Here is a 27,816-nt window from a genome sequence, read left to right on the forward strand (position 1 = left end):
AAATGGTATCTAACAGCCACTCATGTATTATTCTCTCTCTATATAGTTTTAATTCTCTTTGAGCGGGTGGTGGTGGTGGGGATGGTGTGTGTGTGTGTGTGTGAACACTGCAACCCACACTGCACATGTGCCTGCGTACTTTTTAGAGAAAAACCCACTACACATTTCCATTAACAACAAAAATCGAAGATTGTTTTGTTTAACGACACCACTGGAGCACACTGATGTTTTAATCATCAGCTATTGGATGTCAAACATTTGGTAATTTTTATATATATTCTTAGAGAGGAAACCCGCTACATTTTCCCATTAGTATCCCATTAGATCTTTTATATGCACCATCCCACAGACAGGATAGCACATACCATGGCTTTTGATATACCAAGCATAGTGCACTGGCTGGAATGAGAAATAGCCCAATGGGCCTACCGACAGGTAACGATCCCACCGACAGGTATCGATCCCACTGACAGGTAACGATCCCACCGACAGGTATCGATCCCAGACAGACTGTTATATGCACTTTTTCAGACAGGACAGCACATATCACAGTCTTTGATACACCAGCCGTGGGGTATTGGCTTGGACAGGAAAAAAACCCAAATAAGTTAATGGATGAAGAAAATGTTTTATTTAACGATGCACTTAAACCTATCTACTGAGTCGTTAAAACGTGTTTTTTGTGGGAGTAGGTACCGGAATGCAAACCCAGTACCTTCCAGTCTTGTGTCCAATGACTTAACCACTGCACACTACCGCGGCCGGTCATATATATTTCATTAGTAGCAAGCGATCTTTTATATACATCATCCCACAGACAGAATAGCATATACCACGGCCTTTGATGTTCCAAAATCAGTCCACCGACGGAATCCAATCCTTCGATCAAAGTACCTCAGGTGAATTGTTTTTTCCGATTCAGGTGCGTAGGACGATCGAGGGTAGAAGCTCCCTGTTTAAAGCAAATTCTTTTTTTTCCTTCAGTATAAAAAAATTATATATATCATAATTGGTACCGGGATGCAAACCCAGTACCTTATATATCATAAAAATAGTACGTCACCACCCCACCTTCGTTTGTTGGGATTGTCTTTAAATAAAAAAAAATACCTCAAATCATACACACGACGTCCATTCAGAGTATACCTATATAGTACCGCTTTAATGGCGCTTTCAGTTATATCTCCCAGTCATAAAACTGGTCACATCTTAGAAATAACACATCTGCGTGTAATTGTTCGTAATGAAAAATTAAAATTTCGGAACTCCGCCGAGACCGTAGCGGCGAGATCAAAGGAATTATTCACCTGGGTGGAAATGAACCAATAAAAAGGGAACAATAGAAAACCACAACAATAGTGTTAAGCCAATCAAAATAGTCTTACAAAAGACTTAGTCCACTTAAAATCGTTCGCCTGTATCACTGCCGGCCGTTTTAACCCCAGTAAATAGCGGCTCGTTGTGAGCAACTGCTACGGGAACCGTAGAAGAAATACCAAATAATATTTACGATATCCCGTAAAAATGCACCAAAAATAGATGATCTATTTTTACAATGTTCGGCTATTTTGCGCGCGTATAACGGTTTCACACTCTGTACCCCTTTCATCTTGGATAGAACATTCCGCTTGTCAATCAAGCGAAGTGAACTCTGAAAGCCCCGCCCTCGGTTTTGGTTGTATCGTTGAGATTTTTAGGAAAGGGAAAAGCACCGAGGAATATATCGCGGGAACGTAGATAGATGTTTACAATGTAATGCACTGGAGTACTGCAAACTATCGAACTAGTGGCCACGTTTTGCACTTTGATGGAACTATGTGTGGATATATATGATGGGAAAGTTACAAAGCAAACACGGTAGGTTTTCCTTTGATCGTTAGAGTGTGTGCCGATTTTCTATAGCCTACTACACTGTGACTGGACATCGTACAGGCTAAGTCAGTGTATTTTCACCCTCGGGGCAAAATGTCATACATATCAACTCTACATCTTTTTACCCAACCCACCCACCCCATCTCTCCTTTTTTCTTTCGTTGCCTTCGACTTGTCATATTATGTTGTAACCAGCCCGCTGTTATAAGCCCATGTTTTTTAAATTTGTGTTTTGCTTTTTCCCCGTGTTATAAGTTTGCTTGTTTTTTTGTTTTTGTTTCATATTTTGCGTGCCGTCTCTCTCCCGTGCCAACAGTGTGTCGAACCAGCAGAATTCCAAATGAAGGTACGGAATTGGTCAGAACTAGTTGAAGTCAGTTATAAATAACAGTTGCCGCTGCGACAACCTGTGTTTAAACAAAGGTCCTAAACAGACCCAAGGGGGCGGATGGGGTGGGGTGTGTGTGCTGCTACTTTAAGTTACACTTGAGGACAAAATTCTACTTTTATTTTTTGTCCTACTCTATATAAATAAAGTTAATATATTATATATAGCTTGTGTCACCCCCACTTGAGACTGTGCCCCGTAAACCCCACCCCCCACTCCAGAGTTCATGCCTAATGGCCTGCAAGTCCCTCATTTAATTCCCACTAACATAAACAACCAGGTGTAAATATTGTTAATATAATACAACATTATTACAAACTTTTACTACTTTAAATTTATTCCACTATTTCCTAAGTGATGTTTCACAATTGAGGACAATACAGAACATAACCTCTCAAAAGTGAAGCCCCCTTAAAACCAGACACTTTACTTGATAACAATAATTACAACACCATATTCGTCCTACACCCCCCCCCCCACTCCCCCTCACCCCACCCTCCATTGATCAATTCTGGTAAAGCCCTAAGAAACAGTGGTATATATTATGGTCTACCCGTACCTGAGTTAGTTTGTTGTAGCTGGAGTGGAGTGTAGGGCAGGTAACAGTTCATCAAGATAAACCTCATCTTGTAGTCACCTACGACCCCCACACCCACCCCCACCCCCACCCCCAACCCCATTGATCAATTCTGGTAAAGCCCTAAGAAACACTTGGTATAAATTATGGTAAACTACAAGTACCTGAGTTTCTTTGTTGTAGCTGGAGTGGAGTGTAGGGCAGGTAACAGTTCATCAAGATAAACCTCATCTTTTAGTCGCCTACGACCCCCAACCCCATTGATCAATTCTGGTAAAGCCCTAAGAAACACTTGGTATATATTATGGACTACCCGTACCTGAGTTAGTTTGTTGTAGCTGGAGTGGAGTGTAGGGCAGGTAACAGTTCATCAAGATAAACCTCATTCTGTAGTCACCTATCACCCCCGCCCCCACCCCCACCCCGACCTCCATAGATAAATTCTGGTAAAGCCCTAAGAAACACTTGGTATATATATTATGGTAAACTACAAGTACCTGAGTTTCTTTGTTGTTGCTGGAGTGGAGTGTAGGGCAGGTAACAGTTCATCAAGATAACCCTTGATGTCCTGTAGTCACTTGTGTTTTTTATCTTGATGAACTAGTCAGGTAGTGCAGACCCATCACACACAATTATTGAAAGTAGGCGGGCATAATGATGGGTATTAATCCTGTTTGATATTGGTAAATTTTTTTTGGAAAAAACCCACCTGCAAGTTATTTTAAGGTTATGCATACATCCCCTTCCCTATGTCTTAAATACATACATGTACACACTTCTAGGTTACGTGGTATGACATTAAAAATGGAAGGGGTTGAGGTGTGCTAAATAAAGCCAACAGGAGACAAATCAAATCATGATTCAAGGCCATACAGGTTTACCCTAACATAACACAAGGGCAGATACAGCAAATTATTTAGAGAGGGTACCAATGACAAATGGACCAACTCCCTTAAAAGGGCACTTCAGTGACAGTTGTAAAACAAACTGTTTGTAAACAGGAGCACTTTAATATTTGAGAGGGTCCCCTGGTTTTCTCCCTTCGATGCACCCTTGTAACTTGTGATGGGGGTCGTCTCCAGGTAGATAAAACAGGTATTCAGCTGCTTTTAAACATTATTTCTGAATGGTATTCTGCAGTGAGTACTTGTTTAATTTACAGGCAGGACGTAGCCCAGTGGTAAAGTCCTCGCCTGATGCACGGTCCGTCTAGATCGATCCCCGTCAGTCGGTCCATTAGGCTATTTCTCGTTGTAGCCAGTGCACCACAACTGGTATTCCAAAGGCCGTGGTATGTGCTATCCTGTTTGTCAGATGGTGCATATAAGAGATTCCTTGCTACTAGTAGAAAAACATAGCCTGTTTGCTTTCTAAGACTATAAATTGAAATTACCAAATGTTTGACATCCAATAGCTTAATGATTAATAAATCAATGTACTCAAGTGGTGTCGTTAAACAAAACAGACTTTAACTTTTGTTTTAAAATTTACATACAAAATCCTTAATAATCCCGAAAAAGGTGATGGAAAATTCTTTTAGAAGTCATAGAAAGTGATGAACCTTGTAATTCATCGTATAATTGAACAAACTCTGATCCTATGTATTGTATAAAGTACAGAAATGTGTGCTTAATGACACCCCAGCACATTTTTATACACCACTGGTGTAGGAAAGGGGATGGGGGAGGGCAAGGGGGATATTTAGCTTTATATTTGCTTTGTAAAAGTGGGTAAATATAAAAGTGTGCCCCCCCCCCCCCCCCCCCACACACACACTTTTTGGCACCTTCGTACACCACTGTACACTGTTTAGATACTGCCTTGTTAATGGTATCATATACACATACAACCAAGAAGATACACATGATACACATACAACCAAGAAGATACACATGATATACACATACAACCAAGAAGATACACATGATATACACATACAACCAAGAAGATACACATGATATATACATACAACCAAGAAGATACACATGATATACACATACAACCAAGAAGATACACATGATATACACATACAACCAAGAAGATACACATGATATACACATACAACCAAGAAGATACACATGATATACAGACATGTGTTCTATTGTTTATGAGAATAACATTAAAATATTTCTTGTTGGGGATGTTTTGTGATAAAATGTTTGAGAATTCAGACATTCTCATCTCCCCCCCCCCCCCCCCCCCCCCCCCCCCATTCCAGCCAGTATTACATGACATGTATATTATAAAGTGTGATGTTTTCTCAGTGGAAAAGCTTCTATAAAAGATCACATAGGTCTAATGAACTGTAGCCCATGTAACAAAAGGAACTTTGTTAAATAGAATCATAAAAAACTGGATATCTAATATATGATTGTTTGTTATATATATATATAGATAGATATAGATATATAGATAGATGTATAGATGTATATAGATATAGATATATATATATATATATATGGATAATATACATTGAGCACTGGTGAAAATGTATATTTGTTTAAACCGTTACTAACTCGGAACCAATGGTAAAGATCGTGAACACACATCCTTCCCAAACTGAGCCATTATTGATAACAGTGTTACAGATTGAAATTTCAACATGCAGATGGCATTTATATTGAAAAATAAAAAAAAAGGACATGTTATTATTGATGTAATGGTAAAAGGGTGTAGTGGGATGTAGCTCAGAGGCAGAGCATTAGCCTGAGGCGTGCAGGGTCACAGGATCGATTACTCTCAAAGGACTCAGGTTTTGTCTCTTTTCCATCTGATTCCCCACAACTGGTACATCAAATGTGACATATAGCCCATGAATGTAAAGTTTGTTTTGTTAACGACTCCATTAGAGCACATTGATTTAGATTTATTAATCATAGGCTGTTGCATATCAAACATTTGGTAATTCTGACATATAGTCTTAGAAAGGAAACCCACAAAATTTTTTCCTTTAGTAGCTAGGGATCTTTTATATGCACCAGCCAAGACAGGATAGCACATGCCACAGCCTTTTATATACCAGTCATGGTGTACTGGCTGGAATGAGAAATAGCTCAATGGACCCACCAATGGAGATCGATCCTAGACCAATCGCGCATCAAACGAATGCTTTACCACTGGACTATGTCCTGACCCTCACATGAATATATCCTTATGAATCATTGTATGGTATTTAAAACTGAAGACCAGTTCTCTTTGAATGAATTTGACTTCGTTATTTTCAGCGGAATGTTATTTTGTTAATGGACACCTAAATACGGCTTTAGAGGAACAGATCTGGAAAAAGAAAACTGGATTTAATCTGGCCAATTACAACATGGACGAAAATATTTCGGTAAGTGGTTATTATTTTTTTCTCTCTCTGTCAGTATTTGATAAAATCTCATTATATCCTGATTAAGGATAAATAGGAGATTATAACTGTAAGACGACTTATCCTAAGCAGATGTACTGATATAACTGACCACAGGAAGTTAGACTGAGAAGTTGGACAGTTGGACGGCGGCTCAAGAACTGGTCAAAAGGGACTTATGGCATGCAGGGAGTGGTCCAAAGACCGTAGGTCTTGGGGGACTGGTCCATAGGGAGTCGGTGCTCAGACTACAACATTGTCAAGTGTAAACATTTTTTTACTGGAACTGTAGTGGGTCTAGGTCAGTATTCAGGTACAGATCCACAGAGGGTCATGGAGGGGTGTGCACCCCGTTTTTTGTTGAGGTAAAAAATAACCATAAAATCATCTTACCTAGTCTGGTGCCTTCACCCCACCTCCTGCATCTGCTCCTGGAATTCTGCTCAGGTAGAAGAATGTATTGTGGAGTGGCAGTCCTCTGTAAGATCAAGCATTTGATGGTCACTGAGTGATTCTTGTGAGTAGTCAGTCTTATCAAAATATCCTTTGGACTTCCTAGTACAGCTCTAAATACAATTTTTATTTCGGCTTTGTTAGGATTATGTAAGTCAATGTTTTTGTGTGAAAACTTATAGAAGCCTCTTTTTGCCCTGACTCTTTCCATCTAGTCTTTTAACATTGTATTACATATGGTACATTTGTATTACATTTGTATTCATTTTGTACTAGTGAACAATGTATCTAATTTTCTTCCTTTTATTTCTTACTTTGTTCTACATATGTTAAACTTTTTTCTAAAAACCTTTATTTAATCTGTTGTTTCCATATCATAGTGAAACAATGTTATTTAAACTATGTCTTTTTGATTGTTCAAGCAGAAAGATTAAAAAAACCCCAGATTGACAGACACAAAACAATAAAAAATTAAACAGGAACAGAAAAAGCTGACATGTTTCATCTTCACTCATAAATAAATTAATAGTACAGATTACACAAAATTTCAGAGCAGCTAAACAATTTTTTCTCTCTCTATTCTTCTCATTCTGGTATGGTTGAATAACGAGTATCGTACTGTAATCGCAATGATTTAGGAATGATGCTGGCGATTGCCGAATTCTCTTAAATTTTTTGTTTTTGACTGAAGGCTTCAACAGCTGGTGGTGTTGTTATCAGAGTATATCACGGACTGCGTTTTGGGCTGGTTTTACAATTAGGAAAGCAAGATACTCATTGAAAGCCTCTGACCTCCGTTTGTCTGGCGAAATTACATGGTGTGAGGACCGGCATTCGGGCAGTCAGTCTCACTCTGTCTCTGTCAGTAACCCAATCTGGCAACAGGAATGAAAATGGTAGGGGAGGGAGAGGGAATGGCATGCTTGGCTGATCAGGGCACGATCAGTATCAAAGAAAAACAGGATCCGGCTTTTGACGTTTTGTTGTCAATAATATGGAAAATATGTTTGATCGTGGTGAAATTTCGAAAAAACATTGAAAGTGATATCTTACCTCCCCCCCCCCCCCACCTCACCCAATCAACTCAAGTAGGGAATAAGACAGCATTTTATTTAGATGTTTCTTTTTCCTTTTTAATTTTTTTTTTATTGAATGAGTGGGGATAGAGTGAATAGAACAACTTATTCAAAAGTCAAAGCATGAAATTAATTAAAATCATCTTTTAGTTTTACATTTTATACTTTACATGGGATATCTAATAACATTGAACGTAATTCTACTTGACATGTATGCTGTCCGTCCGTCTGTCAGTTCATCCATCTGTCCATCCATCCTTATGTCTGTCTGTCCATCCATCCTTATGTCTGTCTGTCCATCCATCCATTTCTCCATCTATCCATTTTGTCATCTGTCAGTTCGTCCGTCCATCCATCCATCCATCCATCCATCCATCCATCCATCCATCCATGTCGGTCCATCCATCCATGTCAGTCCATCCATCCATCCATCCATTTTTCCATCCATCCATTCATGTCAGTCCATCCATCCATCTGTTAGTCCATCTAAATTAACTGCACTGAATCGTCATCCAGTATCCTATGGACATGTACCTGGTATTTAGTTTTATGATTTAACTTCTAAAATGTATGAGTTTTATGACCATGAGCTGGGGATCTCTTGGTATTACATTTTACGGGAATTAAAATCACTCTGTTGTCTTGGTTACCAGTAATTGTGCACCCGTTTTCTTCGGACAGACAACTAGAGACTTCATTGTGCATTATCTCAGTGTCCAGTTATTGTCCGTGGTATGAAGATGGGTAGCTTGGTGTGGTCACTTTGGCTTGAGACCGTCAGTATCTCAGTGTCCAGTTATTGTTCATGGTATGAAGATGGGTAGTTCGTTGGTCACTTTGGCTGGAGGCAGGGATGACTCTCATTGTCTGAACACCTATTAATGGCAGACAGGTCTCGACTCGGCTTGACTAATTACAGGTTGACACAATACATCGCTGATTAACTCACCTGTTAACAGGGGTCAGGTGCTACTAAAACTGACCTGTCACACATGCCAGCGTTTAAACCGACTGTGTATGCAAGATCTGTAATGGCAGTGGTCGTCTGTTGAAACTGGAGGGACTTACCAGTGAAATAGTATTGCATGATTTGGAAGGGCAATAGTTGGGAGATTGGAATGGGATAGTGGTGGTGGTGTCAAGGGTAGATCCAGGAACTAATTTAGAGAGAACCAAGATCAAAAGGGCACTTTGACCACCTCCCTGAAAAGAGCACTTCAGTGAAAATTGTAAATAAATTGTTAAAAGAAAAAGAGGGCACTTTAGTTTGTTTGTTTGGTGGGGTTTTTTGGGGAGGTAAAGGTCTCCATTAAACTGAAGGTGACCATCAAACAGGTTTTATTCTATAATAGTTTTTGAAAACAGTGGGTTTCGCTAAGTATAGCTATCTTTATGGCCTAAAAAATGTGTGTCTTAGGACCATGCCTGATGTCGTTCTAGGGTGGATTGGCTTTTAATATATATTTTTTTTTTACGACATTCATCCCTACAGAAAATGTTATGTAAATACTGTTGATCTACATATTAAATTTTTTTAAATGGAGAAATAAATAATATATGTGTATCGAAAAGAAAAAAATGAATCATCCTTTTTTTTTGGTGGGGGTGGGGGATTTCTGGAAACAAATTTGTTTTGAAGCTCGACTAAAGGTGTCTTAATATAATCACAAATCTTCCTGCATGCACATCTTGAATAGCACACGGTGCAAGCTGCTGATTTTTATGAATGGAAATTTCTTTCATCTTTATACTAATTTGGTTGGACTCCAAAATTTCCCATATGCATTTAAAAAAAAAAAAAAAAAAAATAAAAAAATCATCTCGTAATCTTACTATGAATGAGTTCATGTAATATACAACTTTTTGGAATTTACTGAATAGCGTGAACCATTGGTACAGTGTAACCCACATACAGAGTCGATTATGATGTGTAAGCGAGATATAATGTACGGCCAAACAAATCGGGATATCACCTGTGTAGGGGGTGAAGTTGAGCGAAATTAATTTGATAAATACACTTGTGAAGAAATGTGGTCTGTGTTGGCCATTGAGCTGAGTACCATGCTAGCTGGGTACTTCAGTGAATGAATGAGTGAATGTGTGTATGTAGGTCAGATCTAAACTACTAGTTCATATGTATATAGATTTGTTTTTTTAAACTGACAACCTGTTTTTGTAGGTGAAATGGGAGGGTGGGGGTGGGGTGTGTGGGTGTTGTAGCTCGGTAATGGAGGATAAACGTTGCCAGATGTGTAAAGGATTGTAAGATTGATTGCCTGTTCCCTCCACTATGGACTGCCCATTCTCTCCCCTATGGACTGCCCATTCCCTCCCCTATGGACTGCCCATTCCCTCCCCAATGGACTGCCCATTCCCTCCCCTATGGACTGCCCATTCCCTCCCCTACTACCCATTCCCTCCCCTATGGACTGCCTGTTCCCTCCCCTATGGACTGCCTGTTCCCTCCCCTATGTACTACCCGTTCCCTCCCCTATGGACTGCCCATTCCCTCCCCTATGTACTACCCATTCCCTCCCCTATGGACTGCCTGTTCCCTCCCCTAAGGACTGCCCATTCCCTCCCCTATGTACTACCCATTCCCTCCACTATGGACTGCCTGTTCCCTCCCCTATGGACTGTCTGTTCCCTCCCCTATGTACTACCCGTTCCCTCCCCTATGGACTGCCCATTCCCTCCCCTATGTACTACCCATTCCCTCCCCTATGGACTGCCTGTTCCCTCCCCTATGGACTGCCCATTCCCTCCCCTATGTACTACCCATTCCCTCCACTATGGACTGACTGTTCCCTCCCCTATGGACTGCCCATTCCCTCCCCTATGTACTACCCATTCCCTCCCCTATGGACTGCCTGTTCCCTCCCCTATGGACTGGGGTGTTTTTCCTGTCCTAACCAGTACCCCATGACTGGTATATCAAAGGCCATGGTATGCACTTTCCTGCCCCAGGAAAATTCATATCAAAGATCCCATGCAGCCTTTTTGTAGGTGTGGCCTTTTTTTATGTCAATGAGCTTCACTCTATATCATGTATCGAGACAACCATCTGTTAGACACCAAATAACCATAGTTTAAAATGTTGTGAAGTTGTTAAACTAATGTTTATTTTCTTTCCTAACCTTGACAGCCAAATGAGTTTTGAACAGGACCATACCTAGTTGAGACACCATTAGAGAGCACATTGATTTATTAATCAGCGGCTATAGCATGTCAGACATTTGGTAAGTTTGACATGTAGTCTTAGAGAGGAAACCTGCTACATTTATCCATTAGTAGCAAGGGATCTTTTATATGCTCCATCCCATGGACAAATTGGCACATATCACGGCCTTTGATGTACCAGTCGTGGCACACTGGTTGGAACGAGAAATAGCCCAATAGTCCTACTGACGGGGATCCAAGACCGACTGCGCATCAAGTGAGCACTTTACCACAGGACTACAAGAAAGCTCATCTTGTGTAAGATTTTTGCATGTATCACAGGTCATCTTTGCATGTATCACAGGTCATCTTTGACTCCAATGTAAAAAGAAAAAAACCAGAAAGAAATCTGTAATCATCACTTGTTAAAATTACCAGAAAGTCTACCGACGCTTACTTAATGTTGTTGAGTATACTTTGTACAGGATATATCTGTTTGAGTTCGCATTATGCCCCATTATTGTCGTATAGATTATTACATTATTATTCCCTCGTCCAGTACTACAGGGGGCCAGACCTGTTCATTGATTCCTATCCGTTTCTGTCACCATGTGTTGTACAATGACTGGGCTGGTGCGAACTTTGTTCTACGACTCTTGATACAGTCACGTTCTGGGCGGCCAACTCTGGGCGACATCTGGGAAATATTTCGTATCCGCTTTGATATACAGAAAACAATCGCAGGCTGTAACAGTGAAAACATGATCTAAATAATAAATACAGGTGGGGTAAGGTTAATTAATTTTGACATACGGATATGAGTCGCGAAAACATGTTTTAATGCTCCAGATATAGAGGATCAGATATAGAGCTTTTTTTAATAAGCCCACTGACTCATAAAATATTGAATATCACATTGGGTTACATTTTTACATTGGGTTACATTTTTACATTGGGTTACATTTTTACATTAGGTTACATTTTTTCAAACGTAGGTGGGGTTTTTTCATTTTCCTTGCTTAATAGAATACTCGTTGAGTATTAATGGGTTTTTTACTTTTTCTCAATAAAATACACAATGTGTTTTTTTATATATATATAATCTTTTCCATTGTTTTTTTAGTAGAATACACCAAGATCATTTGGCTTCTTCTTTTTTGCTTAACTTTCTTTCCATAAAATACACAATAGCAGCATTTTAAAAAACCCTACACCATGATATTTTTATTTTTACTACTCCACCCCATTTTTATTAGAATACACACATTTATTTTTTCCTATTTATTTTAGTACAACACACAGTTATTATTATTTTTCTTTTTTTGCATTCACCTTTTTACCTTTTTTTTTACTAGAATAAAAAGTTACAAAGTAAAACATCTCCACTTCTAAATTGATGGGTTCGGGTTACAGGAAAGGAAATTCTTTTTAAAGGATGGGCCTGGCCTGGCTAATTGACTGTATACTTGTATGTAGTCAATAACCCAAGCTTACACCATCCTTTAAAAAGAATTGGGCTATTTCTCATTCTAGCCAGTGCACCACGACTGGTATATCAAAGGTTGTGGTATGTGCTATCATGTCTGTGGGATGGTGCATATACAAGATCCCTTGCTACTAATGGAAAAATGTAGCGGGTTTCCTCTCTATGACTGTTAAAATTACCATATGTTTGACATCCAATAACGATGATTAATAAATCAATGTGCTCTAGTGGTGTCGTTAAACAAAATTAACTAAATATGTTAATTGATGACAATAAATAGCCTTCAGGCACTACTTAATAAAATGAGATTGTTAATTTCAGTAAACAATAAAAAAATCCTATAAAGTGTATGTTTTATGTTTAATAAACGTGATATAAGATTGCTACAGTTTCCTGTATTTTGAACATTATTAATACAAGTAATCAACTCTGTCATGTTAGAGCAAGTGCCAACATACTACCGGTACATACTAGTACATTTTTCCATTAGTTGCAAGGGATCTGGTTGGAATGAGACATAGCCCAATGGGACCACCAACAGGGATTGATCTTAGACCGGCTGTGCATCAGGTGTGCGCTTTACCACCTGGCTAGGTCCCACCCCTGTTTAACCTATTTAAGTTTGTGTTTTACAGAAAGCGTTGGGATTTAACCCCGTTGTTAGAGCGCCCGTTTCAGGTGCTTGCATCATAGGATCGAACCATCTCAGTGGACCTATTCTCTGATTGTACCCCCCCGTCTTAACCAGAGCCCCATGACTGTATATCAAAGGCTGTGGTATGTGCTGTGCTGTCCTTTCTGAGAAAGTACATACCTAAGATCCCTTGCTGCTAATGGAAAAATGTAATGGATTTGCTCAAAGACTTAGTGTCAATTATTACCAAATGTTTAATATCCAATAGGCAATGATAAACAAAACAAACTTTACTTGTTTTACTTCAGATTTTGACGTTTTAGCTTTAAATATCTTGTTACCCTATGAAATGTTTTGGCAATGATCATTATGGGAGGGAGAGATGAGGGGTTGAGTAAAATAAATTCTTGGCATTTTTAAAAATGGTGTCCACCATTCATGAATTATTTGGCTTTAAAATTGCCCTCATATTCATAAATCGTTGGAGTTTCTAATCAGATGCCCTTTATTTGGTGATAAAAATACAATACTTTATTTTTTATTATTGGATTTAACATTTAATGACAAAATTATGTGGCTGGCAAACGTTTTGGATTGTAAAAGCCATATTTGCAAAACTAATAACCTGTTATTTTATTACATTTTGTTCAAAATTGGAATTCAGCAAAATGTCTGTTTTTGAAGTGTAAACATTTATAATTTGACTTTAAAAGGGTTAACAATAATTGTTATCGAAAATAGCGTCATTGCATCTCGATTGAGTACACTCATTGTTCCCAATCACTATTAAACAAAGGCTCATTTTAATTTACATGGCTGGCACCATTGGATATTTATTTGACCGTAAAAAGGTTGACACTAATTTTACCATACATCTCTAACATTAACAGCCCTTTGGAGATTTTGTTTTATTACACATGCTGCATGCTTTATTGAAATAGGCATATGTACATAGTGTGCAGACTGGTGCATGAAATCATTGAAATGGACAATGCATTATTGACTTTAAAAAATAAAAACTACACCACACATATGGCAAGTGTATCAAAACTGTTTTACGAGGCATATGTTCCGAAGCCCATGTGACTTGTAATTTCTGTATTATGCCTATGGAGCTTGTCTGAAGCTGGCTGGCGGTTTATGTGAAACTGATTAGAATGCCTCTTTTAGTTTTTGAGGATTATAGTAATAATTATTGGTCGTAAATTCCAGTGTGAAAATGTTTTAAGTGTTGCAGACGTATGAATAATCTGGTTCGTCAATCTGTCTGTCTTTTGAGTCCTTCCTACTGTTCATCCATTTGTGTCTAATTAGGGAGGGAGGGAGAGAGAGGGAGAGGGAGTGGGAGAGGGAGAGGGAGAGGGAGAGGGAGAGGGAGAGAGAGAGAGAGAGAGAGAGAGAGAGAGAGAGAGAGAGAGAGAGAGAGAGAGAGAGAGAGAGAGAGAGAGAGAGAGAGAGAGAGTGAGTGAGTGAGTGAGTGAGTGAGTGAGTGAGTGAGTGAGTGAGTGAGTGAGTGAGTGAGTGAGTGAGTGAGTGAGTGAGTGAGTGAGTGAGTGAGTGAGTGAGTGAGTGAGTGTGAGTGAGTGAGTGAGTGAGTGAGTGAGTGAGTGTGTGCGATTTAGAAAAAGCATGAGAAAGGAGCGAATGACAGTCAGACAGACAGGCATAAAATAATCAAATTTCTGTAAATGTGGCATTATAGCTGGAAACATTTGATGGATAGGCCATGTTTCAATTAATGAAAAAAAAAGCACTCAATAAAGCACCCACCCAAAAAAAACCCAAAACAACCCCCAAAAACTAACAACCCCAAAATCTATTCTAGAGACCAGGAAGAAGAATGAGTGATATGGTATTAGTAAACAATACTTGTAGGAGCTATTGTACATTACATCTTTAATGCATTGTTGATACTATTGTACAATGTGAGGAGAAACTGTTAACTAAACACTTCTTACCCAAGGTACCTAAAAAAAAGCCCCTAAAACCCAAACAATTTAAAATGCTAAAACATCCATATAACTGATCAACCTTCGACATCTGTGACACCGAGTTCTGCTTAACAGCTGGTTCCGGATCCATGGTATCTTTGTTATTTTCTGCTTTTAATCACCGATGCTTCTGTAGTTTGGCCAGTCCTGTGATCACTAGGTGTATAATACAGTCATATGTGTGAGTGGAGTTGTATTTCACAAATCAGATACGGATGGGGTGGGATGTTGCAGTGGGACACACATGTTTTATAATGCTCAGGCTACCAACTGCCAACATTTTGCTATTATGACTTTATGACTGTCCAGTTGCTAGTCTGAGGATTCTTATAACTTGATTCTTGTTGTGTATAACCCATCATCATAAGTCAGGAGTTGGGAATATGACAATGCAACCATCAAGTTGGCCAACTTCATCATGACCAGGGGACAATATTTCGAAATCTGAGGTAACCGGAAGTCGGTTCACGTGGTTTTTACCTAGGTAACCAATTGTTCGGTTACGTGAATTATATTTGCGTAACCCATGGGTTATCTGATCGGTTACCTCAAAATTACGTTGAAATTATATTTTAAATACATAGTTTTTAGCTGAAACAAAGTTAAAACAAATACAAAAGAAACCATTTTTAAAAAATAATAAAAAATGTCTTTAATGCTTGCTAAAGTTAACAATATTATAAAAGAACTGAATATTAGCCCCAGTACTGAAACAAAATACAGGGGCGTAGCCAGAAATTTTCTTAGAATTACACACGCCAAAGGCGTGCCTGAGTGGGGGGATTCGGGGGGCCTCCCTCTGTGAAAATTTTGAAACTCAGGACGCCTGTAGATGCATTTTAAAAAATCTTTTTTCGAATCAATTTTAAGAGGATATTTTATAGAACAATTACAGACAGCCTCGACCTATTCCCGTATTTTGTTTTTGCATTACGTACTGTGCGTAATGAGCGCTACGCCTTTGAAATAGATAAATACTCATTTGTAGGGATTCCTTTTTGCGATTTGTGGTGGCTATGCTACTTTCACTTCATCGATGGTACTTATATACTACAGTGACGTTCCAAATGTGGGTTTTTTAAAGCTCATTATGCGATGTTAGTATTGTTCAATTTTTGTGACACTTTTGGATTCCTGTTTACGTTAAAACTGTTTTTAACATATGTAAAATTATAGCCAATCCAACAGTATGTCTACAAGCGGTCCGAGCACATTTCTTTAAAAATGTTTTAAAACTGTAGACTGATCGCAAGTTACAACTGTTGCAATATAACGTTGTTTACTGGTCTGCTGGGCATCAAGTATCTAAAAATCAGTCTTCCTGTAATCGTGAAGTTTGCAAGTTTTAATTTCTGAACGTTTACAGATCATGATGTAACCGATTTGCAGTTTGCGTAAATTTAATTTTGCGTAACCGACACGCGAACAGAACAGCGGTTCGCATGAAATATTGTGCCCTGGTGACAGTTGACAGTATGATCCTAGCATAATGTATATATGTGGTTTCAATTACCTGTATGAATTATAATGCAATCTGCATTTTCGCACGCTAGGGGCATAACTTGGACTGGCGGGAGGTGGTAGTGGAGGGGGTTCGGAATATGAACCCAGTATACCCTTTTTGTCTACAAGTTTCCTTGGATACTGAGATATGAATTTTTTTTTTATTGTCAGTGTGTGTGTGTTTTTTTCATTTAAACCTGCAAAACCCACAAACATATGCCTCAGAAAAAGCATTGGGTAGGAAGAACTGTTTTATTTAACAATGTACTCTGTGAGCTCCGTGGTCTAGTGGATAAGCTGCTGGACAATCAAGCTGATGACAGTGGTTCAAATCCCGTCAAAGCTGGCTCACACATTCATTCATCTTTCTCATCTATCACCCTCTGCCTATCATTCTCATTATCTTAATATAAAAAACTTTCCAATTTCTCCCACGATTTCAATCTGTTTCGACCCTTTCTGTCAATTTCCTCCGACTCTGTCTTCTGAGCTGTCCACACCATCGCCTACCTGTCTCAGCTTCCTCCACGGGTGCAGTCTCTGTGTATATCCCTGCACCCACCTGGCATCCTCGTCCTCTGCCGCTAATAAAGCTGGTCTGACCCACGGCACTAACGACCGCCGGTAGTAGGGGTGCATAGTAGGTGGTTATAAGTGCCTCTTAACAATGCCAGAAGTAACTACTGAACACTCCCCGAAGTGGTCAGACTAAACCCACAGCTAAAAGCTGATGGGGAACAGGTGTGTGGCACAGATAGCCACAAGAGACAAGCACCAGTCGCGGTTGGAGAGACGAGGACTGGGATGTGGAGGTGGACAGCGAAAGAAGTTGAAAGATAGGAGGAGTTGCCAGATCGGGAAGAAATGAGATGGAATTCAAAGGAGAGAAAGGAAAGGGGGCACTGGGATAAAAAACAAAAAAAACAACAAAAAAACAAAACAAACAACAACAACGTACTCGTCACATTTTCATGTCTAGTTTTATGGTTAAAAACTACTCTAATAATGAAAGAGGAAGCTGTAACTGACAAGGATTGATCCCAAAACCCATAGTATCCCACCCATATAAGCACGGTGTAACCACTAAGAAGAAGAAGAAGAAGGTTTTGTTTAACAATACCACTAGAGCACATTGATTTATTAATCATCAACTATTGAATGTCAAACATATGGTAATTTTAACATAGTCTTAGAGAGGAAATCCGCTATATTCTTCCATTCGTAGATAAGGATGTTTTATATGTACCACCCCACAGACAGGATAGCACATACCACGGCCTTTGATGTACCATGGTCATGGTACACTGGCTGGGATGAGATATAGCCCATAAGGTCCACTGACGGGGATCAATCCTAAAATAACCGCGTATCAGACGAGCGCTTTACCACTGGGCCACGTCACACCCCATATAACCACTAAGCTAATGTGGAACGGGATTTCTTTGTGGCGTGTCGATTTATAATATCTGCTATTGATTAAACCTGCTGGTCTGTTGTGCTGGCATGGGTCTGTTTGTCGAGAGCCTTCAACGATAATGCCATTATTTGATCGCGGCTGTGATTAATGCCATACTCACTTAATGCTTTTTTTTTCATCCACAATTTGTGGACAAAAAAAAAATCAATTCTCACTTCATAAAGAAATAAAAAAAGAAACGAAGCTTCGTTCTACTTTACATGGTGGTACAAGCTTCGTTCTACTTTACATGGTGGTACAAGCTTCGTTCTGTTCTACAAGCTTCATTTTGTTTTACAACAAGCTTAATTCTGTTTTACAAGCTTTGTTTGGTTATACAAGCTTTGTTCTGTTATACAAGCTTCATTCTGTTATACAAGCTTCGTTTGGTTATACAAGCTACGTTCTGTTTTACAAGCTTCATTCTGTTATACAAGCTTTGTTCTGTTATACAAGCTTCGTTTGGTTATACAAGCTACGTTCTGTTTTACAAGCTTCATTTGGTTATACAAGCTTCATTCTGTTTTACAAAAAGCTTCATCGGGCTATTCCTGCAAGGTTGTAGGTATAGTATAACAGATTGTCTGATATCTTGTCGGTGGTATATTTGTTACATTATAAAATATGGATTTCAAAACCTGAGGTAAGCTAGACTATGTGCATGCTAGTTGTATAAATGTTTTATTATTTTAGATAAATTTTTTCAGGCAGCGTTCACAGTGGAAAGAATTTTGTTTCAGTCAATTTTTAAAGGTGTAGAGAAAGCTTATTTTCTTGAAAATTTTGTAAAGTGCTGAATTTAAATGCAATTTTATTAGCAAAATACTGCATGTTGTAAGTGCTTAGTACACAAAATGACAATTGGCTAATTTGGTTACGGATAGCAGTATTCGAATGTACCTCAATGCTTGTCCAGTGGACAAGTGGAAATGTTCATTACCGTTTCATGTTGAGCAATCAAAACAGTCATCCTTGTACGAGAAAAAGTAGATTTGTAGATTTATTTGTCTGGTGGAGTAGTGACAAATTCTGCTTATTTCTATCTCTGGATTGGGTAAGCTCTACTCTTGAGTCGTAACAGTGAATATATATATTTTAAAATTGTGAATATTTTGCTACGCCTAGATGAATATTATCAACCGAATGTTGAATTAAAATTAGGGATTGAAGTAAACAATAGCTCGTAGTGGTTATAGTTATCTCCTAGTTGCACAAAACTACCTGTTATTGAATGCTGCAGGGGACAATATTTTAATATCTTAGGTAACCGGAAGTCGGTTCACATGAGTTATAGCCTCATATACCAATTATAATATGTCGCTAAAAATGTATTAAGTGTTAAACACATGTATTTGATTTTTTTAAATATAATGATTCAAAGTTTGTATCTGTCAAGATTAATAGGATTAATTAATATAGTCATTAATATATTTTTCTAAATACATGATTGATATGCATTTGATAATGTCAGTTTTCTAATGAACATCACTTTTTTTTCTTCTGCTTTCTTCTTCTTTTTTTTTTTAACCCAAAGAGCATATAGAAGTAAAATTGATGTGTACACCAGGGGTGGGGAAAAGGCCATTTTACCCGGTTTGGGACCTATATATACCAGGGGTGGGGAACAGGCCATTTTTACCCGGTTTGGGACCGATATATAGCAGGGGTGAGGAAAAGGCCATTTTTACCCGGTTTGGGACCTATATATACCAGGGGTGGGGAACAGGCCATTTTTACCCGGTTTGGGACCGATATATAGCAGGGGTGAGGAAAAGGCCATTTTTACCCGGTTTGGGACTGATATATACCAGGGGTGGGGAACAGGCCATTTTTACCCGGTTTGGGACCGATATATAGCAGGGGTGAGGAAAAGGCCATTTTTACCCGGTTTGGGACTGATATATACCAGGGGTGGGGAACAGGCCATTTTTACCCGGTTTGGGACCGATATATAGCAGGGGTGGGGAACAGGCCATTTTTACCTGGTTTGGGACCGATATATACCAGGGGTGGGGAACAGACAATTTTTACCCGGTTTGGGACCGATATATACCAGGGGTGGGGAACAGACAATTTTTACCCGGTTTGGGACCGATATATACCAGGGGTGGGGAACAGGCCATTTTTACCCGGTTTGGGACCGATATATAGCAGGGGTGGGAAAAAAGCAATTTTTTCCAGTTTGTGATTGATTCTCCATATATATATATATATATATATATATATACATACATACATACATATTTTTAAATTAAAATTTCACTTTCTTTCATGGATGTTAATATATATTTTAGAAGGCTTTGAACATGTGTACATTGTGTGGTTTATTGATTAAAATGATCTCCAGATGGCTGTTATCTGGTAACCTTTGACCTAGCTGGTCTCAACCGCACTTGAGAAATGTGCACAAGCACCCTCAGATCACTGTGACCTTTGACCGGTGTACATGTAGTTTTTCTCTGCTGGAGACCCAGATAGCAGAAAGGTGTTGTCAGAAGATAAGTAGCCGGACCTCACTAATGATCCGTTATATAAATCTGTGGTTTCCAGTAGATTGCCCTGTTATCAATATCACAAATGTCCAACTCAAATGTATGATAATTCATATTGATAGGTATTGTAAATGTACTGATCTCCATTGAAAATGCACTACCCAAACCCTCTGTGCATAGTTTCTTTTGTTTAATAACATCACTAGAACACATTGATTAATTAATCAAACATTTTGTAATTCTGACACATAGTCAACAGAGGAAACCTGCTACATTTTTTCTCTAATTTTTCTAAATGCAGCAAGGGATCTTTTATATCCCACAGACAGGAAAGCACATACCACAGCCTTTGACCAGTTGTGGTGCATAGGTTGGAATGAGAAGAAAAAAAACAATTAGTTGAATGATCCACCGAGGTGGTTCGATCCTACGATGCCAGCATCTGAAGCAAGCAATCAATCGACTGAGCTAAATTCCACCCCATCTGCATATGTGCAGAGAGTATGGGTGTCGAAACCTACCCTGCTCCGAGAAAATTATCTTTTTTCTTTTACCTTTTTAGGCAATATATAAGTATTACTTTTGCGATGACAGCATCCATTTTTTGTGTTAAAGTTTCACGTTTCAATGAATTTCTCACAAACTATAAGGTCTAGTTAATGAAACTTGGTTTGTAGTTGCACCTATGGAAGTTCATCACAGTGAAACTTGGTGGTTGCACCTATGGATGTTCATCACATTGAAACTTGGTTGGTAGTTGCACCTATGGATGTTCATCACATTGAAACTTGGTTGGTAGTTGCACCTATGGATGTTCATCACAGTGAAACTTGGTTGGTAGTTGCACCTATGGATGTTCATCACAGTGAAACTTGGTTGGTAGTTGCACCTATGGATGTTCATCACAGTGAAACTTGGTTGGTAGTTGCACCTATGGATGTTCATCACATTGAAACTTGGTTGGTAGTTGCACCTATGGATGTTCATCACATTGAAACTTGGATGGTAGTTGCACCTATGGATGTTCATCACAGTGAAACTTGGTTGGTAGTTGCACCTATGGATGTTCATCACATTGAAACTTGGTTGGTAGTTGCACCTATGGATGTTCATCATAGTGAAACTTGGTTGGTAGTTGCACCTATGGATGTTCATCACAGTGCATCGGAAAGTTTGTTAAGTAAGACATTTAATTCCGCAGAATTTTCATCTTAATGTATTTTCTGTGGGAGTATGACCCAACCTCCCTAAAACTTTGCTCACCACAGTCTAGACTCCCACCCCCACCCCCTGCACAATTTCATGCACAGGTATCTGCAAATTTTAGTTGGTGTTGCTATCAAATGTGTATGGTTTGCCATAAAATACACAGTAACCCATGCTCCATAAAATATGCAGTAACCTATACCATAAAATACACAGTGACCCATACCATAAAATATACATTGACCCATATACCATAAAATACACAGTAACACATCATAAAATACACAGTAACCCATGCTCCATAAAATATGCAGTAACCTATACCATAAAATACACAGTGACCCATACCATAAAATATACATTGACCCATATACCATAAAATACACAGTAACACATCATAAAATACACAGTAACCTATACACCATAAAATACACAGTGACCCATATGCCATAAAATATACAGTAACCATAACTCCTGTATACATGTTTTGGGTTATACCAGAATTCATTCAGTTATAAATACAAATTCAGTTAATATATTATTAGTTCTCTTTATGACAGCTCTATATTTGAAGGTAATCTGTAATTTGTGTAATTAAATTTTGATTGATTAATTTTAATAAATAATTAATTTATACACATTTGACAGACAGTAGGCAAGTTTTCATCTGCGCAGGGCTATCGTTAAATGCTCATTCATTGAGGGAAGAGTTTAATATTTGTTAATGGATTGTAATTATTTACGAATTAGACGTATTAAATTCCAAAAGGTTTTTTCTCTTTCATCTACGTCTACTTTGATGAGTTTAGCTGGAACGTGACACCTACTTCCTTTTTATGTGTTTTTAAGTCCCAAAACGTTGATGCTATTTCATCTTTCAGCAGATGGGATGGAATTTTTTAAATAATATATGGCCAGGAAATGCATTTCCAGTTAGAAGTATAGTGCGACCGGATCTATCAGTAACACCTGCACACATTGTAAACTACAGCTCCTAAAAAAGAATTATTATGTGTGTGTGTATGTGTGTGTGTATGTGTGGAGAAGGATATTGAGAGAGACAGAGAGAGAGGGGGGGAAGGAAGTGGTTTATTTAACGATGCACTCAACACATTTATTTATGGTTATATGGCGTCGGACATATGGTTAAGGACCACACAGATATTGAGGGAGGAAACCCGCTGTCGCCACTTCATGGGCTACTCTTTTCGATTAGTAGCAAGGGATCTTTTATGGGCACCATTGAATAGACAGGACAGCACATACCACTGCCTTTGATGTACCAGTCGTGGTGCAGCAAGAAAGAGAGAAAGAGAAAGAAAGAAAGAAATGTTTTATTTAACGACGCACTCAACACATTTTATTTACGGTTATATGGCGTCAGATATATGGTTACAGACCACACAGATTTTCAGAGGAAACCCGCTGTCGCCATTACATGGGCTACTCTTCCGATTAGCAGCAAGGGATCTTTTATTTGCGCTTCCCACAGGCAGGATAGCACAAACCATGGCCTTTGTTGAACCAGTTATGGATCACTGGTCGGTACAAGTGGTTTACACCTACCCATTGAGCCTTGCGGAGCACTCACTCAGGGTTTGGAGTCGGTATCTGGATTAAAAATCCCATGCCTCGACTGGGATCCGAACCCAGTACCTACCAGCCTGTAGACCGATGGCCTGCCACGACGCCACCGAGGCCGGTAAGAGAGAAAGAGAGACAGACAGAGAGAGAAACAGACAGAAAGTGAGAGAGACAGTGAGGGAGAGAGAGACAGACAGAGACACACACAGAGAGAGAGACGCACACAGAGAGATAGGAAAACCACTGCCAGCACATTACTTTCACCAAAATAAAAAAGATTCCTGTCTGTCTGTATCTCCCTGTCTCCCCTCTCTTTCTAGTACTAATCCTTCCTGTCTCCCCTCTCTTTCTAGTACTAATCCTTCCTGTCTCCCCTCTCTTTCTAGTACTAATCCTTCCTGTCTCCCCTCTCTTTCTAGTACTAATCCTTCCTGTCTCCCCTCTCTTTCTAGTACTAATCCTTCCTGTCTCCCCTCTCTTTCTAGTACTAATCCTTTCTATCACCATTCTATTTCCTTTCCTTCTTTTACACCTCCCTCCCCACTCTCTTCTCTCTGTCTCTGTCTCTGTCTCTGTCTCTCTCTCTCTCTCTCTCTCTCTCTCTCTCTCTCTCTCTCTCTCTCTCTCTCTCTCTCTCTCTCTCTCTCTCTCTCCTTTCTATCTTCCTCTATCTCTTCTCCTGTCTACCCCCCTCTTTCCCTCCCCTTTCTTCAGTTCCTCCTAATTGCACCAGACTGGAGTGTCATATTGGGAACTGCTATCAGGTGCTATCTGCGGCCTGGGAAGCCAGTATCCCGATGTGTTTGCCTTTATCACAGAAGGTCCGTGTTTTATGGGCTTACACCTGCTTCATCCCCGTTTCTCTCCACATTTATAGCCACCAACAGCATCATACTTGCCCAACAAGGAGCACTCGTTTGAAATATTGCTTTCAACTGCAATGCGGTTTCCTATTTTATGCTCCCATAATTGCTTCAATTGCTACCAGGGCATTGCCAGTAGGCAGCCTTCTATTGTGAAGGGGTATCTCTTTCTGGTCTCAGGGGCAGTATGTAGCCCAGTGGTAAAGCACTCGCTGGATGCACGGTCGGTCTGGGATCGATCCTCGTCAGTGGGCCCATTGAGCTATTTCTGGCTCCAGCCAGTGCACTATGACTCTCCCCCTCTCATTTCCTACATATCTCCATTTCTCTTCCTTTTTCCTCTCTCTGCTTTCTCATCCTCTTTCTCTCTCATCCTCTTTATCCCTCTTTCCATCCCTTTCTCTCTGTCTCTTTCTCTCTTCCAGCCAGTGCACTACGACTTGCATATCAAAGGCCATGGTATGTACTACCCTGTCTATGGGATGGTGCATATAAAAGATCCCTTGCTGCGAATCGAAAAGAGTAGCCCATGAAGTGGAGACAGTGGGTTTCCTCTTTTAATATCTGTCTGGTCCTTAACCAACTCTTTCTAGTCTCTTAATCAAATGAACTAAACCTCATTTCTGGCAATAAGATTTCCTGAGGGGGTTTTCTGCTTGGTATAAAAGATAAATTGTATTTTAATATTACTCAAAAAGATGTTGGGTGGGTGTGCATATAAAAGATCCTTTGTTACAAATGTTAAAATGTAACAAGTTTCCTCTCTAAGACTATATGTCAGAAGTGTTTAACATCCAATAGCCGATGATTAATAAATCAGTGTGCTCTAGTGGTGTCATTAAACAAAACAAACTTTAACTTCTTATTTCTGGAAATTATTTTCATACTTGTGTCTAGACCAGACCCGCAGGTAGTTCTTGTATAAAGTTATTAAACACAGCTTGAAATTATGGCTTCTTTTTATATGTTATGTATTATATAATTGTGGATTTCTTTTGTTTATCAGTATATATTAGTGGATTTAATTTGCTGGTACATATTGGATTGTGGTGTTTGTACTGGTTGATAAGTGTCAAACATTGATACCAGGACTGCATATCAGATTACAATGAAGGTGTAAAGTATTGGGTTACTAAACTAAACGCTTTGTGTGTTTACACATTCGTACAGTCAAACTTCCACTATAAAAGCCACAAAAGACCTTCAAAATGTTGCTTTTATGAGCAGACAGCCTTGCATTGAACCGGTTATCAAAATGGTATCTCTTTTTTTTTAAAGTGTTTTTTATTCAAAATATGATTGACACTGATTGTTAATGTTATACAAGTGGTGCTTTGCAGGCCTATAGGAACTGGGGTGGGGCTGGGGAACGGAAATGTATGTTTGTTTTGTCCTACTCTATATAAAAAAAAGATAAAAATATGACTTGCACCCCCACCCCCTCCCTCACACTCACACTACAGACACTGTCACCTTCACTAGAGATTGTGCCCCCCCCCCCCCACTCCAGATATCATTCATACAAACCTGCTTTGCTATTACTTATGGTTTTTTAATGTAAAAATGGAAATCAAGTACATAATAATATAAAAATAAAATAAAGAATCTCACTGGTGAGTTAAGAGTTATTTTCAAAACAATTAAATATTTATTGTTATCTTTCTATTGCAAATTTGTTTTATTTACTTTATAATGTATACATGTACAAATAGATGGATAATGACTTGTTTCCACTCATCTGCAGGGTTGGTAAATTGCTAGAGCCAGCTCTGCTTCTGCAATAAAGAAAACAAATGCATAAACTCTTACACCAAAATCTGAAATGAAGGACTGGATTGGGCCTAGACAAAATGGTAGTATTGGTCAAAATTAGGCCTAGATAGTACACGGTAAAAAAGCCTATAAATTAGTTTAAAATGTCTGATGACAATTTAGAGTAGCAGGTAACCATGCCTGCTACTGTCTGTCTTTGTGTGAACGCATCCCTAGGATTGGCAGACTAACATTCTTGAGCTGGACCTGTTTAGATAGAATGAAATGCTGTGAAGAATTTTGATGGACATCTGGTTTTAAATGCCTGTTGATCTTCCCCTGGCTGGCAGATAGTAGCATGTAGCGCTGTGTAGTAACATGTAGCACTGTGGCGTTCTTCAGACCTTCCCTCCATTAGCCACCTTCTGAAGCTAGGGGTAATTGAAGTAAATGGCTTGATTGGTGGGAAGAGTCTCACAAACTGGCACCATCATCATGGTTCCTGCAATAGAATATCACACACAAACACACACACACATACACATGCATGTGTGTGGAATAACACAAACGTGTGGAATAACACACACGGTCTATCTCGCAGTGATAATGTACCAGCGTCTGTAGCTTTTAGCAAAATGATCATCCTGCGTTTTGACATTTCGCCATGTTGGCAGTTGGAGGATGTAAAAATTGTTTGGGGAAAGGTCAGCAGTGGAGTGTTGCTAAAACCGGTGGGCTGTCTGTAATGGGAATGTATGGCCCGGGTAATTCAACCAGACCAGTCTGTGCATGTGTGATATATGCACTCCTATTTATCAGCAGGGCAATACAGGGATTTTGAGTATCACAGACTGGGGGGGGGGGGGGGGGGGGTGTCTTTCTTGGTTATTTCCACCTGGTTGGTTCCCCATGGCTTGTATATACACTGTGGTATGTACTGACATGTATATCGAAGGCCCTCCGGATAGTTGGAGATTGTATATAAAAGATGCCTTGCTGCTAATTGGAATAATTCAAATATAATTTTATATCAACGGTTGTGATATGTACTGTTTTGTCTGTGGATGATAATAATATATGTATTAAAAACTCTTTACTGTTGTTAATTAAAGTGATTCAGTTATAAGTTAATGGTTTTCTTTCAATGGGAAGGCAACAGAATTTGATAGATAAGATGCACGGAAGTAGGAAGGTGCCAAAAAGTGTGTGTTTGTGTGAGGGGTGGGAACACACATATATATTTAAATACATGTATAAATATATAAAAAAAACATCGCTGCCCCTCCTGCTTCCTATGCCATTGAGATAGATGTGTTAACAGACTTGGAAGAAAAGGATGGACTTGAAAGTGAAGAGAAATTAAAAGTAATGTGTAATTTAATGTTTAAAGAACAAATTATAGAAAACATTTTGTACAAGTTAAAAGGACTGAGTCCATGCCTGTGAGTATAACAGACGACATATTTTCATGATTGCCGCTCTTGTCTTATTTCTACAAATACAGTGAACATGAACCCATCTTGTTGGTAGTTCTTAACTTTACCGCCAAATCTGGTCGGTTGTAAAAAAATAAAAATACCCCTAAATTCTGTAGCATATCTTATTGATGAGAGAGAGTGGTTTTAGTTTGGAAAACTCACTTCCTTGAAGTAAGACTTCCGTTTATTTGCCCAGGGAATTAGCACATAGCCGCCATCGCGAGGACAAGAGGGACGCTGCAGTGTACGGAAGTTGAGCCAATACAGGATGGTGTGTACATAGATCAGAAACTTGAAGAGCGGGCCGAACCGTCGAGTCGTACTCGGCAAACAGCACCCACCGGCGACCAAGGTTGAGTCTGAATGATGAGGCAGACTGGCTGGGCCTTTAGTAACCTTCGAGGTTGAGTCAGAGTGACAAGGCAGATTGGTGGGACAATTTGTAACCTCTGAGGTTGAGTCTGTATGATGAGGCAGACTGGCTGGGCCTTTAG

General features: G+C 39.2%; 1 protein-coding gene across 4 annotated transcripts in view; it reads left to right on the forward strand.

Moving 5' to 3' along the window:
• Positions 1 to 1,696: 1,696 nt before the first annotated feature.
• LOC121388169 (protein naked cuticle homolog 2-like) overlaps positions 1,697 to 27,816 on the forward strand; it is a 135,968-nt gene continuing 109,848 nt past the window's right edge. For 2 of the 4 annotated variants that reach the window (XM_041519410.1, XM_041519412.1), the window contains exons 1-3: positions 1,697 to 1,857; positions 2,189 to 2,218; positions 6,062 to 6,171. In XM_041519410.1, the coding sequence (XP_041375344.1) occupies positions 1,830 to 1,857; positions 2,189 to 2,218; positions 6,062 to 6,171 (168 nt within the window). In that variant the 5' untranslated portion in view covers positions 1,697 to 1,829. The remainder of the gene's footprint in view (positions 1,858 to 2,188; positions 2,219 to 6,061; positions 6,172 to 27,816) is intronic. The other 2 variants (XM_041519411.1, XM_041519413.1) reach the window with 1 other exon arrangement.

The sequence above is a fragment of the Gigantopelta aegis genome, chromosome 14 (genome assembly GCF_016097555.1).
Source record: "Gigantopelta aegis isolate Gae_Host chromosome 14, Gae_host_genome, whole genome shotgun sequence".
Taxonomy (NCBI): domain Eukaryota; kingdom Metazoa; phylum Mollusca; class Gastropoda; order Neomphalida; family Peltospiridae; genus Gigantopelta; species Gigantopelta aegis.